The sequence below is a fragment of the Ranitomeya imitator genome, chromosome 3 (genome assembly GCF_032444005.1).
Source record: "Ranitomeya imitator isolate aRanImi1 chromosome 3, aRanImi1.pri, whole genome shotgun sequence".
Taxonomy (NCBI): domain Eukaryota; kingdom Metazoa; phylum Chordata; class Amphibia; order Anura; family Dendrobatidae; genus Ranitomeya; species Ranitomeya imitator.
Genome location: NC_091284.1, coordinates 841938587 through 841955502, shown reverse-complemented (window position 1 = coordinate 841955502; position 16916 = coordinate 841938587). Strand labels below are relative to the sequence as shown.

The following is a 16916-nucleotide window of genomic DNA, read 5'->3' as shown; positions in this document are numbered from 1 at the left end:
CGGCCTCTGTAACTCCCGGTGATGGATGTGACGCTATATACACGCGGCCTCTGTAACTCCCGGGGATGGATGTGACGCTATATACACGCGGCCTCTGTAACTCCCGGTGATGGATGTGACGCTATATACACACGGCCTCTGTAACTCCCGCGGATGGATGTGACGCTATATACACATAGATTCTATGAGATCTCTGTAGATAATTATTTTATTCCAGCACAGTAATGATCACGTACAGACACATATATCATCTTCAGGTCCATCGCTTCGTGAATATGGCCGGAGACATCTCAGACTCGAGTTTGGTCTCGATGTGTGGAGTCACGCGTGTGGCCCCTCCGTTGACTCGTGTGCTCTTTCTACGGGTTTGGTGGGTGATGCAGATACAAAGACAATTCCAAATACAAAATATAATGGAGAGATTTGGCTTTTACTGATGGCAACATATTTACAACTGGCATCAGTGCAACGAAGACCGATATGTGGGGGATCACGGAACCATGTCAACACTTCCTGTCGCTACTGCTCTTAATACTAGCGGTGAGGAGGTGCGTGCAGAGCCAAGGCAACCTCAACCCAAATCTGAGCGCAGATCATCAGATTGTGTAAACTGTTGGGTGGAGCGGAGCTTTACCATCCAGGTATGGGCATCCAAGACCCACCGACCCCAGGGTAGGGCGATGTCCAGTGGGGCGACCAACTTATATATGTGCATAATAAAGGTCAGTCTCGGCCTCTGTTATTGGCACTGTTCCTCCCATGGAAGCTGGGAGGTTTTCACTTTTCTTGGACCAATCCTCCATATTCCAGGAAAGTTGGCAATATGGATGTGACGGATGGCCACCACTCAGGAGGCAGGAATGGAGGTGCACAGTGGCTGCGAGCCTTGATCACAGTTGTATTTCTTCACATAGAGACCCCAAAATCCACATTAAATAGGGTTATGTAGCAGTACTGGTATCATATTATGCGGATTTATATAGGGTTACACCATGGAAGGAGGCCAGGGCTAGGCTCACAACATGGAGGGCGGCAGGTGTCAGGCCTACACTGACCGGCGTGAGTCCAACACTGTGATGGGTAGCTGGGGTCAGGCCGATATCATGGAGGGCGGCCAGAGTCAAGGACCACACCGTGGCAGCTGGTCAACATGTGGCCAACACCAAGGAAGGGGGCCAGGGTCAGGACCACACCGTGGCATTCAGCTGGAGTAAGTTGCGCACCATGGAAGGCAGTTGGGGTCAAGCAAACACCATGGCGGGCGGCCAGAGTCAGGCTCACACCATGGAGGGCGGCCAGAGTCAGGCTCACACCATGGTGGGCGGCCAGAGTCAGGCTCACACCATGGAGGGCGGCCAGAGTCAGGCTCACACCATGGAGGGCGGCCAGAGTCTGGCTCACACCATGGAGGGCGGCCAGAGTCAGGCTCACACCATGGCGGGCGGCCAGAGTCAGGCTCACACCATGGAGGGCAGCCAGAGTCAGGCTCACACCATGGCAGGCGGCCAGAGTCAGGCTCACACCATGGAGGGCGGCCAGAGTCAGGCTCACACCATGGAGGGCGGCCAGAGTCAGGCTCACACCATGGAGGGCGGCCAGAGTCAGGCTCACACCATGGAGGGCGGCCAGAGTCAGGCTCACACCATGGCGGGTGGCCAGAGTCAGGCTCACACCATGGAGGGCGGCCAGAGTCAGGCTCACACCATGGAGGGCGGCCAGAGTCAGGCTCACACCATGGCAGGCGGCCAGAGTCAGGCTCACACCATGGAGGGCGGCCAGTCAGGCTCACACCATGGAGGGCGGCTGGGATCAGGCCCACACCATGGAGGGCGGGCAGAGTCAGGCTCACACCATGGCGGGCGGCCAGAGTCAGGCTCACACCATGGAGGGCGGCTGGGATCAGGCCCACACCATGGAGGGCGGCCAGAGTCAGGCTCACACCATGGAGGGCGGCCAGAGTCAGGCTCACACCATGGCGGGCGGCCAGAGTCAGGCTCACACCATGGAGGGCGGCCAGAGTCAGGCTCACACCATGGCGGGCGGCCAGAGTCAGGCTCACACCATGGCGGGCGGCCAGAGTCAGGCTCACACCATGGAGGGCGGCTGGGATCAGGCCCACATCATGGAGGGCGGCCAGAGTCAGGCTCACACCATGGAGGGCGGCCAGAGTCAGGCTCACACCATGGAGGGCGGCCAGAGTCAGGCTCACACCATGGCAGGCGGCCAGAGTCAGGCTCACACCATGGAGGGCGGCCAGAGTCAGGCTCACACCATGGAGGGCGGCCAGAGTCAGGCTCACACCATGGAGGGCGGCCAGAGTCAGGCTCACACCATGGCAGGCGGCCAGAGTCAGGCTCACACCATGGAGGGCGGCCAGAGTCAGGCTCACACCATGGAGGGCGGCTGGGATCAGGCCCACACCATGGAGGGCGGCCAGAGTCAGGCTCACACCATGGAGGGCGGCCAGAGTCAGGCTCACACCATGGCGGGCGGCCAGAGTCAGGCTCACACCATGGAGGGCGGCCAGAGTCAGGCTCACACCATGGCGGGCGGCCAGAGTCAGGCTCACACCATGGCGGGCGGCCAGAGTCAGGCTCACACCATGGAGGGCGGCCAGAGTCAGGCTCACACCATGGAGGGCGGCTGGGATCAGGCCCACATCATGGAGGGCGGCCAGAGTCAGGCTCACACCATGGAGGGCGGCTGGGATCAGGCCCACATCATGGCGGGCGGCCAGAGTCAGGCTCACACCATGGCAGGCGGCCAGAGTCAGGCTCACACCATGGCGGGCGGCCAGAGTCAGGCTCACACCATGGAGGGCGGCCAGAGTCAGGCTCACACCATGGAGGGCGGCCAGAGTCAGGCTCACACCATGGAGGGCGGCCAGAGTCAGGCTCACACCATGGAGGGCGGCCAGAGTCAGGCTCACACCATGGCGGGTGGCCAGAGTCAGGCTCACACCATGGAGGGCGGCCAGAGTCAGGCTCACACCATGGAGGGCGGCCAGAGTCAGGCTCACACCATGGAGGGCGGCCAGAGTCAGGCTCACACCATGGAGGGCGGCCAGAGTCAGGCTCACACCATGGCAGGCGGCCAGAGTCAGGCTCACACCATGGAGGGCGGCCAGAGTCAGGCTCACACCATGGAGGGCGGCCAGAGTCAGGCTCACACCATGGAGGGCGGCCAGAGTCAGGCTCACACCATGGCGGGCGGCCAGAGTCAGGCTCACACCATGGCGGGCGGCCAGAGTCAGGCTCACACCATGGAGGGCGGCTGGGATCAGGCCCACATCATGCTTCTTGTATAAATGTTGGTGTAGCTGTGAAGGATGGGACGCTCTTCATTGCCATCACCCAGAAGCCGCCATTTCTAGTTGCTATACGAGATCCAGCACCTATGAATGTTCGGACTTCCTATATGACGGCCGCGTCGCTCAAGGTCTCTGGTGCAGCCGCCTGTCACCGTAGACCTCCAGGATCTCCTTACATTAACTAGTGATTGTTCAGGGCTGTGTCACTTGTCCTGCGGCACAGTTATCACCCGGAGTCCCCAGCACTGCTATAAAGGGTGTGTAACAGGAACTCTCCCTCCAAGGTCGCAGCATGCAGGCCCCGGCGCGCGTCGTGGGCGTTAGAGTGGCCCTGGGAATATCAATAACCTCGGTCTCGTCGCCGGCCTGCAGCACTTAATCCACAGCAAGGACATAGCGTAGCGCGGCAGCATCCACCGTGACTCAGGAGGGACAATGATGCGGTCACGTAGCGGCCACGGACACTTCTACTATTAAACCCGACAGCGACGAGAGGAAACCAGACGTATAATGTGACATCAATGATCCTTGAAGGAGTGAAGACATGAAACCTATTGAATGTGACTATATGGATCCTTCTACTTGTTGGTGGCACTTAGTGGTCACTGGACTGTTTACAGGACAACTAACACATTGGGCCGGACACCAATATTCCACAGGAGGCGCCAATACGGACATGGAGGTGAAGGTTCATGGGCGACTGCAGTTCTCCTTTAAATATTGGAATTGTAGCAGAGCTGACAGTCAGATGTAGCAGAGCTGACAGTCAGATGTAGCAGAGCCGAGTTCCTCATTAGTCTCAGCTCATGGTGACTACCCCGGTGATAACACCCCACATTACTGACAGTATTATAACCCTGTAGATGTTCTCCTCCACCCCTGCCTGCACACACAGCTCACCCTGCGCCGCCCCATTAGGAGAGGAATAAATGTATTTCTTGCGTCGCCCGTCCATTCGTGTGATACGTCTGGATATCAGGGGATATCGCCGCTCCTCACTGATATATAATTCATCATTGCTGATGAAATATTTATCACTGATGCTGGAATGAAGCAAAGAGCAACCCAGAAATCCAGCAGTGAGGCCGCAGCCGCCACCGGCCCAACCGCAGAGTCCACGCAGATTGGCAGGCGAGCAGACTGGCAACTGCACTGCAATCCTACACTGACGGCCAGCCGCCCCGACCGGGAGCCTCCACTTATCTACAGGAGTGATCCGCACCCAGGGCGGCAGGTGTGAATTCATCCTCACAATAATCTGTAGGGCTGTGCAAATATGTAACGAAAACGGGATGCAGGACTGTGGAGAAGAAGATGCAGGAATGGACCCCAGCCCTGACCGCTGAATCCGGACCCCAGCCCTGACCGCTGAATCCGGACCCCAGTGCCGACACCGGTCCCCAGCCCTGACCGCTGAATCCAGACCCCAGCACCGACCGCTGAATCCGGACCCCAACCCTGACCGCTGAATCCAAACCCCAGCGCCGACACCGGTCCCCAGCCCTGACCGTGAATCCGGACCCCAGCCCTGACCGCTGAATCTGGACCCCAGCGCCGACCGCTGACACCGGTCCCCAGCCCTGACCGCTGAATCCGGACCCCAGCCCTGACCGCTGAATCCGGACCCCAGTGCCGACACCGGTCCCCAGCCCTGACCGCTGAATCCAGACCCCAGCGCCGACCGCTGAATCCGGACCCCAACCCTGACCGCTGAATCCAAACCCCAGCGCCGACACCGGTCCCCAGCCCTGACCGTGAATCCGGACCCCAGCCCTGACCGCTGAATCTGGACCCCAGCGCCGACCGCTGACACCGGTCCCCAGCCCTGACCGCTGAATCCGGACCCCAGCCCTGACCGCTAAATCCGGACCCCAGTGCCGACACCGGTCCCCAGCCCTGACCGCTGAATCCGGACCCCAGCCCTGACCGCTGAATCCGGACCACAGCCCTAACCGTGAAATCCTGTACCCACAGAACCCTGGAAAGCAGCACTGGCTCCAAAACCCAAATCCCGGATGCTGACCGTAGAACCCCGGACCCAAGCACTAGCCGCAGAATTCTGAACCCCAGGAATGTCCACAGGACCCCAGGTTGACCCTCAGGACTCCGGCGTTATATTGTCAGCAACCTCTGGTATTCCCACAATCCCTAGTTCTGATGGGACAGATTAAGGATTGGTGCAGACCCTCATGGCACTGTATGGTGTTCGAAGCCCCATGTCTGATATCATGAGCGCCTCCAAACTAGATTACAAGACAGGTACGACATGACGGATTGTCTCTGCGTCCTCGGAGCCGCACTCATGTTATGTGTCTATCATAGTGGATCCAGTGAAAAAACGAGACAGCACAAGGGAAAAAGGAGGAACCAGTGGTGAGGTCCATCAGTGGCCGGGCGACATGAGAGCAGCTCGCCCACACGTTACATGGGGCGCCAGGATGGTGGATGTGTGGTCTATACTGGAGTCCTGAGAGGGGAGTCCCAATCCGTCAGTGTGAGACGCTCAGGGCGGCCCCAAGCTGCTGACCGTGGTGTAGCTGAACTTGGACAGAGAGACCCCTGTGGCGCCAATGTCCTCCTCCGACTCACGAAAACGTCGACAAGGCTTGACACAACTTGCAAACGTGGCCAGAAAAGCTTTCCGAAAGCGCTTGTTCATGAAGCAGTAGATGATGGGGTTGACACAAGCAGAAGTGTAAGACATCAAATGGATGAAGGATATGGGAACTCCAGTCAGCAGGATATAGGCCGACTTCTCATCAAAGGCCTTCCAGGTGTTGGCCACATAGATGGGCATCCAACAGACGAAGAACATGGCCACGATTACAATCAGCATGCGGATGACGCGCTTCTTGGCGAGGAGTTTGGCTTCGGAGTTGTTGATGCGGGCGCGGTCCATATTGCTGGAGTCTCCTGGAGTCAGGGTGGACATCTCCATGGTGTTACGCCGTTTGTTAACCTGGATGTAGCAGCCGTCACTCTCGTCGCAGCTGTTGGCAGATGCCGATATGGAGACGCTGACGCCGTTCTTATTGGCTGCAAAGTAGAGAAACGATACAAAGGTTTTAATCTTTACAGTAGCGTTCAAAATAATAGCCGTGAGTTCAGAAACAGGAGTGAATCATAATCTTTATACTGGTCTTTATTTCCAGCAATGGGAACACTGCACACTGTCATGCAGATAATGGATCTGGGGCGTGTGCACTGGTGGTTCTGGGGCATCTGCCCTGGTGGATCTGGGGTGTCTGCCCTGGTGGATCTGCCCTGGTGGACCTGGGGTGTCTGCCCTGGTGGATCTGCCCTGGTGGACCTGGGGCGTCTGCCCTGGTGGATCTGGGGCGTCTGCCCTGGTGGATCTGGGGCGTCTGCCCTGGTGGATCTGGGGCGTCTGCCCTGGTGGATCTGGGGCGTCTGCCCTGGTGGATCTGGGGCATCTGCCCTGGTGGATCTGGGGCGTGTGCACTGGTGGATCTGGGGCGTCTGCCCTGGTGGATCTGGGGCGTCTGCCCTGGTGGATCTGGGGCATCTGCCCTGGTGGATCTGGGGCGTCTGCCCTGGTGGATCTGGGGCGTCTGCCCTGGTGGATCTGGGGCGTCTGCCCTGGTGGATGTGGGGCGTCTGCAGAGGTAAACCTGGGGCGTATGCAGAGGTGGATCTGGGACATCTGCCCTGGTGGATCTGGGGCGTCTGCCCTGGTGGATCTGGGGCATCTGCCCTGGTGGATCTGGGGCGTGTGCACTGGTGGATCTGGGGCATCTGCCCTGGTGGATCTGGGGCGTCTGCCCTGGTGGATCTGGGGCATCTGCCCTGGTGGATCTGGGGCGTCTGCCCTGGTGGATCTGGGGCATCTGCCCTGGTGGATCTGGGGCGTCTGCCCTAGTGGATGTGGGGTGTCCGCAGAGGTGAACCTGGGGCGTATGCAGAGGTGGATCTGGGACATCTGCCCTGGTGGATCTGGGGCATCTGCCCTGGTGGATCTGGGGCGTCTGCCCTGGTGGATCTGGGGCGTCTGCCCTGGTGGATCTGGGGCGTCTGCCCTGGTGGATCTGGGGCGTCTGCCCTGGTGGATCTGGGGCGTCTGCCCTGGTGGATTTGGGGTGTCTGCCTTGGTGGATCTGGGGGTCTGCCTTGTGGACCTGGGGCATCTGTCCTGGTGGATTGGGGGCATCTGCATTGGTGGGTATGGCGCATCTGCCCTGGTGGACCTTGGGTGTCTGCACTGGTGGATCTAGGGCGTCTGCACTCCTGGATCTGGGGCGTCTGCCCTGGTGGATTTGGGGTGTCTGCCCTGGTGGATCTGGGGCATCTGCACTCCTGGATCTGGGGCGTCTGCCCTGGTGGATTTGGGGTGTCTGCCCTAGTGGATCTGGGGGGTCTGCCCTGGTGGATCTGGGGCGTCTGTTCTGGTGGATCTGGGGCGTCTGCACTGCTGGATCTGGGGCATCTGCACTGCTGGATCTGGGGCGTCTGCACTGCTTGATCTGGGGCGTCTGCACTGCTGGATCTGGGGCATCTGCCCTGGTGGACCTGGGGCATCTGTCCTGGTGGATTGGGGGCATCTGCATTGGTGGGTATGGGGCATCTGCCCTGGTGGACCTTGGGTGTCTGCACTGGTGGATCTAGGGCGTCTGCAGAGGTGGATCTGGGGTGTCTGCAGAGGTGGATCTGGGGTGTCTGCAGAGGTGAATCTGGGGTGTCTGCACTGGTGGATCTGGGGAGTCTGCAGAGGTGGATCTGGGACATCTGCCCTGGTGGATCTGGGGCATCTAGAGGTGTTATCTGGGGCGTCGGCAGAGGTGAATCTGGGGCATCTGCCCTGGTGGATATGGGGTGTCTACAGAGGTGGATCTGGGATGACGGCAGAGGTGGATCTGGTGCATCTGCCTTGGTGGATCTGCGTCATCTGCAGAGGTGAATCTGGGGCATCTGCCCTGATGGATATGGGGTGTCTACAGAGGTGGATCTGGGATGACGGCAGAGGTGGATCTGGTGCATCTGCCTTGGTGGATCTGCGCCATCTGCAGAGGTGAATCTGGGGCATCTGCCCTGGTGGATGTGGGGTGTCTACAGAGGTGGATCTGGGATTACGGCAGAGGTGGATCTGGTGCATCTGCCTTGGTGGATCTGGGTCATCTGCAGAGGTGAATCTGGGGAATCTGCCCTGGTGGATTTGGGGTGTCTACAGAGGTGGATCTGGGATGACGGCAGAGGTGGATCTGGTGCATCTGCCTTGGTGGATCTGGGTCATCTGCAGAGGTGGATCTGGGGTGTCTGCCTTGGTGGACCTGGGGTGTCAGCAGAGATGGATCTGAGGCTGTCATGCTAATGAATCTGATCCATGTCCTGCCTTGGGTTATATCCATCAGATAATGATCCCCTTGATTAACTCTTTCCCTTCCTGGGACTGTAGGGTGATGATATACCTGTTTCTATTCTGCGTGACGTGTTTTCACGCCTCCCAAAAAGAAAATTCAAAACTAGAACCCTCCCTCCGTTCCAAGATGGCATCCGGTAATTCAGGAATATAGTAATGTGGAGATCTTGGGGGATTTGCGGGACCCTGGGGATTACGTACCTTTGGCCTCTTTGTTTAGGTCCATCTCAAACTGAATGCCTCTGTAGAGCTCGTGTGAGATGAGTCCATACGCCACGATCATCACCACCCCGGGGATGAAGAAAAGCACGGTGAGCAGGATGACGTACCTGGCCAAGAGAGTAGACACAGGACACCAGCTGAACATTAGTTCAAAGCCAGGGCCCCCAAGGGCCACAAGTTACACAAAACCCCAACACAACAGAGCCCATTACCAGTTTCAGCTGTGATCGCCTAATGCTCAATGTGCGGCCTGTCACACCAGTGGGATCTGTACTACCACCATGTGTGGCTCCTGGATATCTGGGAAATGCCACACTGACGATGCTGGCCACAGAAGAAAAGTTTGACTGCAACCACGGACTGATCAGAGGTCGGAGCTGCTGTTCTGAATCTGGAGATGTTTTTCTTTTCTTCCTGCTCTCTGTTACTGAGATATTTCCCTCTTCAAATTATATAGATCTAGTCTTGTTATTCAAGTGGGTGTAGTCTTCAGCTTTTCTCTGTGGGTGTGTCTTGATGACCACACCCACTTGGCTAACAGGACTAGATTTACATAATTCAAAGAGAGGGCCATACTGTATCTCAGGAACCTGAGAGGAGCAGGAACAAAAGATAAACATCTCCGGATTCTGGAGAACAGAGGTGATTACCCCGAGTAAACAACATATTTATGGTGAGTGACAGGTGCACAATATATAGAAGAACGTTAATGGTCAAACTACCATGGATGGGGCAATTTGGTGGACGATCATCACACATGTGCAGTCACGCTCTTTATTTAATACTGCCCGTTACTGCCATACAAACTGGACATGGATGGAAGACAAATCTTCTTAGGAAGGTTTGTTCAAAGACAGACTGCTCCTCTTGTCTGATCATTATCGGAGGGTTAAATGAACGTATCACTGGTCAGACTCGACCTAGCAGCTACAGTTGCACTCCGGTCTTGACTTCTCGGAGATGGTCGCAGTGCTGTGGAAATCAGGCTCCTGGTCAGGCATTGCTGACGTTCTGGTTCTCACTTCTCAGAGATGTTCATAATGCCGGTGGAGATCAGACTCCTGGTCAGGGAACGCTGATGCTCTAATTTCTCTGAGATGGTGACATTACGGGTGGAGGTGAAGCTTCTGGTCAAGGACTGCTGATGCTCTGGTTCTCACTTCTTGGAGATGGTTGCAGTTCTGTGGAGGTCAGGCTCCTGGTCAGAGCAGATGACATTCTAGTTCTCACTTCTCGGAGATGTTCGTAGTGTCGATGGAGGCCAGGCTACTGGTCAGAGAACGCTGAAGCCCTCATTTCTCAGGTATGGTCACAGTGCGGATGGAGGTCAAGATTCTGGTCAAGGACTGTTGACGCTTTGGTTCTCACATCTTAAGATATGGTCACAGTTCTGTGGAGTTCAGGGTCCTGTAAGGGACCGCTGACACTGGTTCTCATTTCCCAGAGATGGTTGAAGTTCTATGGAGGTCAGGCTCCTGGTCAGAGCAGCTGACGCTTTAGTTGTCACTTCTTGGACAAGGTCGCAGTTCTGTGGAGGTTAGGCTCCTCTGATACTCACTTTTCGGGGATGGTTGCAGTGCTGTGGAGATCCGGCTCCTGGTTAGGGGCCTCTGATGCTCCGGATTTCACTTCTTAGAGATGGTCATAGTGCTGTGGAGGTCAGGGACCTGTGATGCCCTGGTTCTCTCGTGTTGTAGCTAGTGGTAACATGGCTGCGCTCCTGTTTACTAAGAGCTTGTAATCTGGAGGTAAATATGAGATACTGTGTCCTTGTGGAGCTTATGACCTTCTCCGGCCTTATATTCCCCATGGAGACATTGTCCTCTCTGGCTCGTCTTACACCAGGCGGCCGCTCCCACTGCACCGCTGCCATCATGTCTGTCCCCAGAAACAGAATTTATGAGACCTTATCAACAGCAGGTCTCACCACAGAGAACCAGCAGTAATCCATCTTGTGTCCTCCTGCTCTATAAGAGCCTTACATCACACAAAGAGCTTAATAACGAGGGAGGGGGACATAAATGAGAACACCAGGAGAAGTGAGGAGACAGATGACCACGTGTGAGGCTGACAGGTATCTAATATACATTGGCACCACTCACCATGCCTGCTGCACCTGGCTATTGGGCCACCTCAGCCGGCACTGGTAGCCCTCCTGGTTCCCGGCCATGGGGAAGCTCACCAGCGTGTTGTACACCAGGTACGGGATCATTATGAAGATGGACATGATCCACGTGGCAGCGATCACCTTGTAGGCGTGGGATCGGGTCTGCCAGACTCGCGATTTCAAGGGATTGCAGATGGCGCTGTACCGTTCAATGGCGATGGCCACCAGGTTGAAGGTGGAAACACTGACAGAGATACCTGTAAGGGGCGAGACGTGATCAAAGAGGAGAAGACAAGAACTTCACAAACTTTCTGAGGGGCACATGATAAAGAGAGGGCTCTATACAAGTAATGGGGAGAGACATAAAAGCCAGCAGAAACCCTGAATCTTGGACATTTATCTGCATCCTCTGCCTTATTATCCCTAAGCTCTGCCTTATTATTGCTGAGTTCTGCCTTATTATCCCTGAGCTCTGCCCTATTGCTCTGACCTCTGCCCTATTATCCCTGAGTTTTTCCCTATTATCTCTGAGCTCTGCCCTATTATCCCTGATCTCTACCTTATTATCCGAGTTCTGCCCTATTGCCCTGATCTCTTCCCTATTATCCCTGAGATCTGCCCTATTATAGCTGAGCTCTGCCCTATGATCCCTGAGCTCTGCCGCATTATCCTTGAGATCTGCATTATCCCTGAGTTCTGCCCTATTATATCTGTGATCTGCCTTATTATAGCTGAGCTCTGCCCAGTTATCTCTAAGATCTGCCTTATTATCCCTGAACTCTTCCCTATTATCCCCGAGCTCTGCTTTATTATCCCTTAGATCTACCCTACTATCCCTGACCATTAGCCCTGCCCCAACTATCCCAGAGCTCTACCCTATCATTCCTGAGCTCTGCCCTACTGTCCCTGAGCTCTGCCCTCTTACCCCTGAGCTCTGCCCTATTATCCAAGTTCTGCCCTATTATCCCTGAGCTCTGCCTTATTATCCCTGAGCTCTGCCCTATTGTACCTGACCCCTAGCTCTGCCCAATTATCCCTGAGCTCTGCCCTCTTATCCCTGCGCTCTGGCCTATCCGAGTTCTGCCCAATTATCCCTGAGCTCTGGCCTATCCGAGTTCTGCCCTATTATCCCTGAGCTCTTCCCTGTTATCCCTGATCTCTCCCTTATTCTCCGAGTTCTGCCCGATTATCCCTGAGCTTTGCCCTATTATCCCTGAGCTCTGCCCTATTGTCCCTGATCTCTACCTTATTATCCGAGTTCTGCCCTAATATTCCTGAGCTCTGCCCTATTATCCCTGATCTCTACCCTAATATCCATGAGCTCTGCCCTATTATCTCTGAGCTCTGCCTTATTATCCCTGAGTTCTGCCCTATTATCCCGGAGCTCTGCCCTATTATCCCTGAGCTCTGCCCTATTATCCCGGAGCTCTGCCCTATTATCCCGGAGCTCTGCCCTATTATCCCGGAGCTCTGCCCTATTATCCCGGAGCTCAGCCCTATTATCCCGGAGCTCTGCCCTATTATCCCTGAGCTCTGCCCTATTATCCCTGAGCTCTACCCAGGGTTCCCCTGGCAGAGGTATACTTCATTAACACTGAGCAATTTTCCATCTGTAAATGATTAACCCTTTAATCCAGAGTCAGGCCGCACATGAATGCTCCACGCTCCCTCCTGTTGGCGCCGTCTGTAACACGTTCTCATTTGTGAAGATGTTAGAAGCTTTACGATTGGAGCAGCAAGTTCTCAAAGAGATTTACAAAATTAATTATTTTAGGGACCTGTTCAGTTTTGAAGTGACAATGGGGATCCCATATACCGGAACACCCCCCCAACCCCCCCCCCCCCCCTAAGTGATATTTAAAAAAACAAAAAACAAAAAACCCCTTCAACATATCCAGACTCTGCATTATTAACTCAGGACTCTGTATTATTATCTCAGGGCTCTGCGTTATTATCTCAGTACTGTATTATAATCTCAGGACTCTGCATTATTATATCTGAGCTCTGCATTATTATATCAGGGCTCTGCATTATTATCTCAGGACTGCATTATAATCTCAGGGCTCTGCATTATTATCTCAGGACTGTGTTATAATCTCAAGGCTCAACATTATTATATCAGGGCTGTGCATTATTATCTCAGGGCTCCGCATGTTTATCTCAGGGATCTGCATTATTATCTCAGGACTCTATTATTATATTAGGACTCTATACTATAATCTCAGGGCTCTGCATTGTTATCTCAGACATCCAGAACTGCTGTCTCAGGACTCTGTATTATTATCTCGGGTCTGCATTATTATCTCAGGACTCTGTATTATATCAGGGCTGTGCATTATTATCTCAGGGCTCTGCATTGTTATCTCAGGACTGTATTATAATCTCAGGGCTCTGTATTACTATCTCAGGGATTTGCATTATTATATCATGGCTCTGCATTATTACCTCAGGACTCTGTATTATTATCTCAGGACTCTATTATTATATCAGGGCTGTGCATTATTATCTCAGGGCTCTGCATTATTATCTCAGGACTCTGCATTATAATCTCAGGGCTCTGCATTATAATCTCAGGACTGTATTATAATCTCATGGCTCTGCATTATTATATCAGGGCTGTGCATTATTATCTCAGGGCTCCGCATGTTTATCTCAGGGGTCTGCATTATCTCAGGACTCTATTATTATATTAGGACTCTATACTATAATCTCAGGGCTCTGCATTGTTATCTCATACATCCAGAACTCCTGTCTCAGGACTCTGTATTATTATCTCAGGGATCTGCATTATTATCTCAGGACTCTGTATTATATCAGAGCTGTGCATTATTATTTCTGGGCTCTGTATTATTATCTCGGGGATCTGCATTATTATATCAGGGCTCTGCATTATTATATCATGACTCTGCATTATTACCTCTGGACTCTGTATTATTATCTCAAGACTCTATTATTATATCAGGGCTGTGCATTATTATATCATGTCACTGCATTATTATCTTAGGGCTCTGCATTATAACCTCAGGGCTCTGCATTATTATATCAGGGCTGTGCATTATCTCATGACTCTTATATCTGAGCTCTGCATTATTATCTCAGGGCTCTGCATTATTATCTCAGGACTCTTATATTATATCTGGGCTCTGCATTATTATCTCAGGGCTCTGCATTATTATCTCAGGGCTGTGCATTATCATCTCAGGGCTCTGCATTATTATATCAGGAATCTGCATTATTATCTCAGGACTCTATTATTATATAAGGGCTTTGCATTATTATCTCTGGACTCTGCATTATAATCTCAGGGTTCTGCATTATTATCTCAGGGCTCTGCATTATTATCTCAGGACTCTGCATTATAATTTCAGGGCTCTGCATTATTATCTCAGGGCTATTCATTATTATCTCAGGGCTCTGCATTACTATATCAGGGCTCTGCATTATTATCTCAGGACTTTGCATTATTATATCAGGGCTGTGCATTATTATCTCAGGGCTCTGCATTATTATATCAGGAATCTGCATTATTATCTCAGGGCTCTGCATTATTATATCAGGGCTGGGCATTATTATCTCAGGACTCTATTATTATATCAGGGCTCTGAATTATTATCTCAGGGCTCTGAATTATTATCTCAGGTGTCTGCCTAATTATCCTAGGACTCTGTATTATCTAGGTGTCTGCATTATTATATCAGGGCTCTGCATTATTATCTCAGGACTCTGTATTATAATCTCAGGGATGTGCATTATTATCTCAGCTCTGTGCATTATAATCTCAGGGCTCTGCATTATTATCTCAGGACTCTATTATTATATCTGGGCTCTGCATTATTATCTCCTGGTTATGCACTATTATCTCAGGGCTGTGCATTATTATCTCAGGGCTGTGCATTATCATCTCAGGACTCTGCATTATAATCTCAGGGTTCTGCATTATCATCTCAGTAATCTGCAATATTATCTCTGGGCTATTCATTATTATCTCAGGGCTCTGCATTACTATATCAGGGCACTGCATTATTATATCATGGCTCTGCATTATTATCTCAGGACTATGCATTATTATCTCAGGGCTCTGCATTATTATATCAGGGCGCTGCATTATCTCAGGACTCTGTGTTATATCAGGACTGTGCATTATTATCTCAGGGCTCTGAATTATTATCTCAGGGCTCTGCATTATTATCTCAAGGCTCTATTATTATATCAGGGCTCTGCAGTATCTCAGGTATCTGCATTATTATCTCAGGGCTGTGTTATTACCTAAGAGCTCTGCATTATCTCAGGTGCCTGCATTATAATCTCAGGACTCTGTATTATTATATCAGGGCTCTGCATTATTATTTCAGGACTGTATTATTATATCAGGACTCTGTATTATAATATCAGGGCTCTGCATTATTATTTCAGGACTGTATCATTATATCAGAACTCTGTATTATTATATCAGGACTCTGCATTATTATCTCAAGCCTCTGCATTATTTTCTCAGGTATCCATTATTATCTCAGGGCTGTGTTATTATCGAAGAGCTCTGCATTATTAGCTCAGGTGTCTGCATTATTAGCTAAAAGCTCTGTATTATTATCTCAGGACTCTGCATTATTATATCAGATGTCTGCATTATTATCTAAGCTCTGTATTATTATCTCAGGACTCTGCATTATCTCAGATGTCTGCATTATTATCTCAGGGCTGTGTTATTATGTAAGATCTCTGCATTATTATCTCAGGACTCTGCATTATTATCTCAGGTGTCTGCATTATTATCTAATAGCTCTGTATTATCTCAGGACTCTGCATTATTCTCTCCAGACTCTGCATTATTATCTCAGGTGTCTGCATTATCTCAGGGCTATGCATTATAATCTCAGGGCTCTGCATTATAATTTCAGGGCTGTGTTACTATCTAAGAGCGTTGTATTATCTCAGGACTCTGCAATATTATCTCAGGACCCTGCATTATTGTATCAGGGCTATGCATTATTATCTCAGTACTCTGCATAATTATATCAGGGCTCTGCATTATAATCTCAGGGCTGTGTTATCTAAGAGCTCTGTGTTATTATCTCAGGACTCTGCATTATTATATCAGGTGTCAGGAAATAGGAAAGCTCTGATTACTTCACTTACACATACAGAGCTCTCAGCTGCAGTTTCCTCTGCCTGCCAACACAAGGCTGGAATTCTGAGCCACTCTTTCTCCCTCTGTCTGTGTATGTGTAATCCTAAACCCTTCATGTTCCTTCCCCTCCCTCAAGAATTTATATCGCTCTATGCTGCGACAGACAAGTCTCCCTACCCTACTCATTCCCCCCTCTCACCTGGTACTGGTTAAAACTGGTACAGAAAGCCTGAGACTCTATTGTTCTCTGAAGGTTATGTCTATTGGCACCGATCAGGGCTACAGATATAAGAATTATATATTCTGGATGTCCATCGAGGGATCTGAAACACCATGAAACTGTTAGAAGCTAAACCCAACGAGTGCAAAGAGCGGGTTTCTCCATAAGCGAGTCATGTAATTACTCCATGTTTACACTTAAAAGAATCCCCCTGATGTGGGGCACATCCTGATCATTGTGTATTTCGTATAAGAGATTCATACAGCGAGCTAGGCATAAAAATAGTTCCCATAACTCTAAGTAAAGGGGAGGTTTCAGCCTCTAAGTGAGGTCACCACAGGGGGAGTGCCTTGGGTTTAGGCTAGGAAATAAGTGAGTGAAGCGGAGTCTTCACGTGTCTTTGTCCGGGGTCTAGCTGCTATACAGGGGTGATGCATCTGGATATATGCTCGCTCATCTCCCACAGCACATGGTCCGCCATGAAATGGTATGACATAACGAAAGGTAAGTGTTTTTCAACTTTAATCCCATATTATTTGTAATTTTATTGTACAT

General features: G+C 51.9%; 2 protein-coding genes across 2 annotated transcripts in view; one reads left to right on the top strand and one right to left on the bottom strand.

The window, feature by feature from the left end:
* The first annotated feature begins 1224 nt into the window (after positions 1-1224).
* Positions 1225-3307, top strand: LOC138671867 (ribosome-binding protein 1-like). Its single transcript, XM_069759997.1, has 2 exons — positions 1225-1737; positions 1784-3307. Exons 1-2 carry the CDS (start codon positions 1225-1227, stop codon positions 3305-3307), a joined length of 2037 nt encoding a protein of 678 aa, XP_069616098.1.
* Positions 3308-5813: 2506 nt separating this feature from the next.
* CCKBR (cholecystokinin B receptor) overlaps positions 5814-16916 on the bottom strand; it is an 86557-nt gene continuing 75454 nt past the window's right edge. The window contains exons 3-5 of the mRNA XM_069759606.1: positions 11009-11270; positions 8886-9013; positions 5814-6346 (exon numbers count right to left, since the gene is read on the bottom strand). Coding sequence (XP_069615707.1) covers positions 5814-6346; positions 8886-9013; positions 11009-11270 — 923 coding nt within the window. The remainder of the gene's footprint in view (positions 6347-8885; positions 9014-11008; positions 11271-16916) is intronic.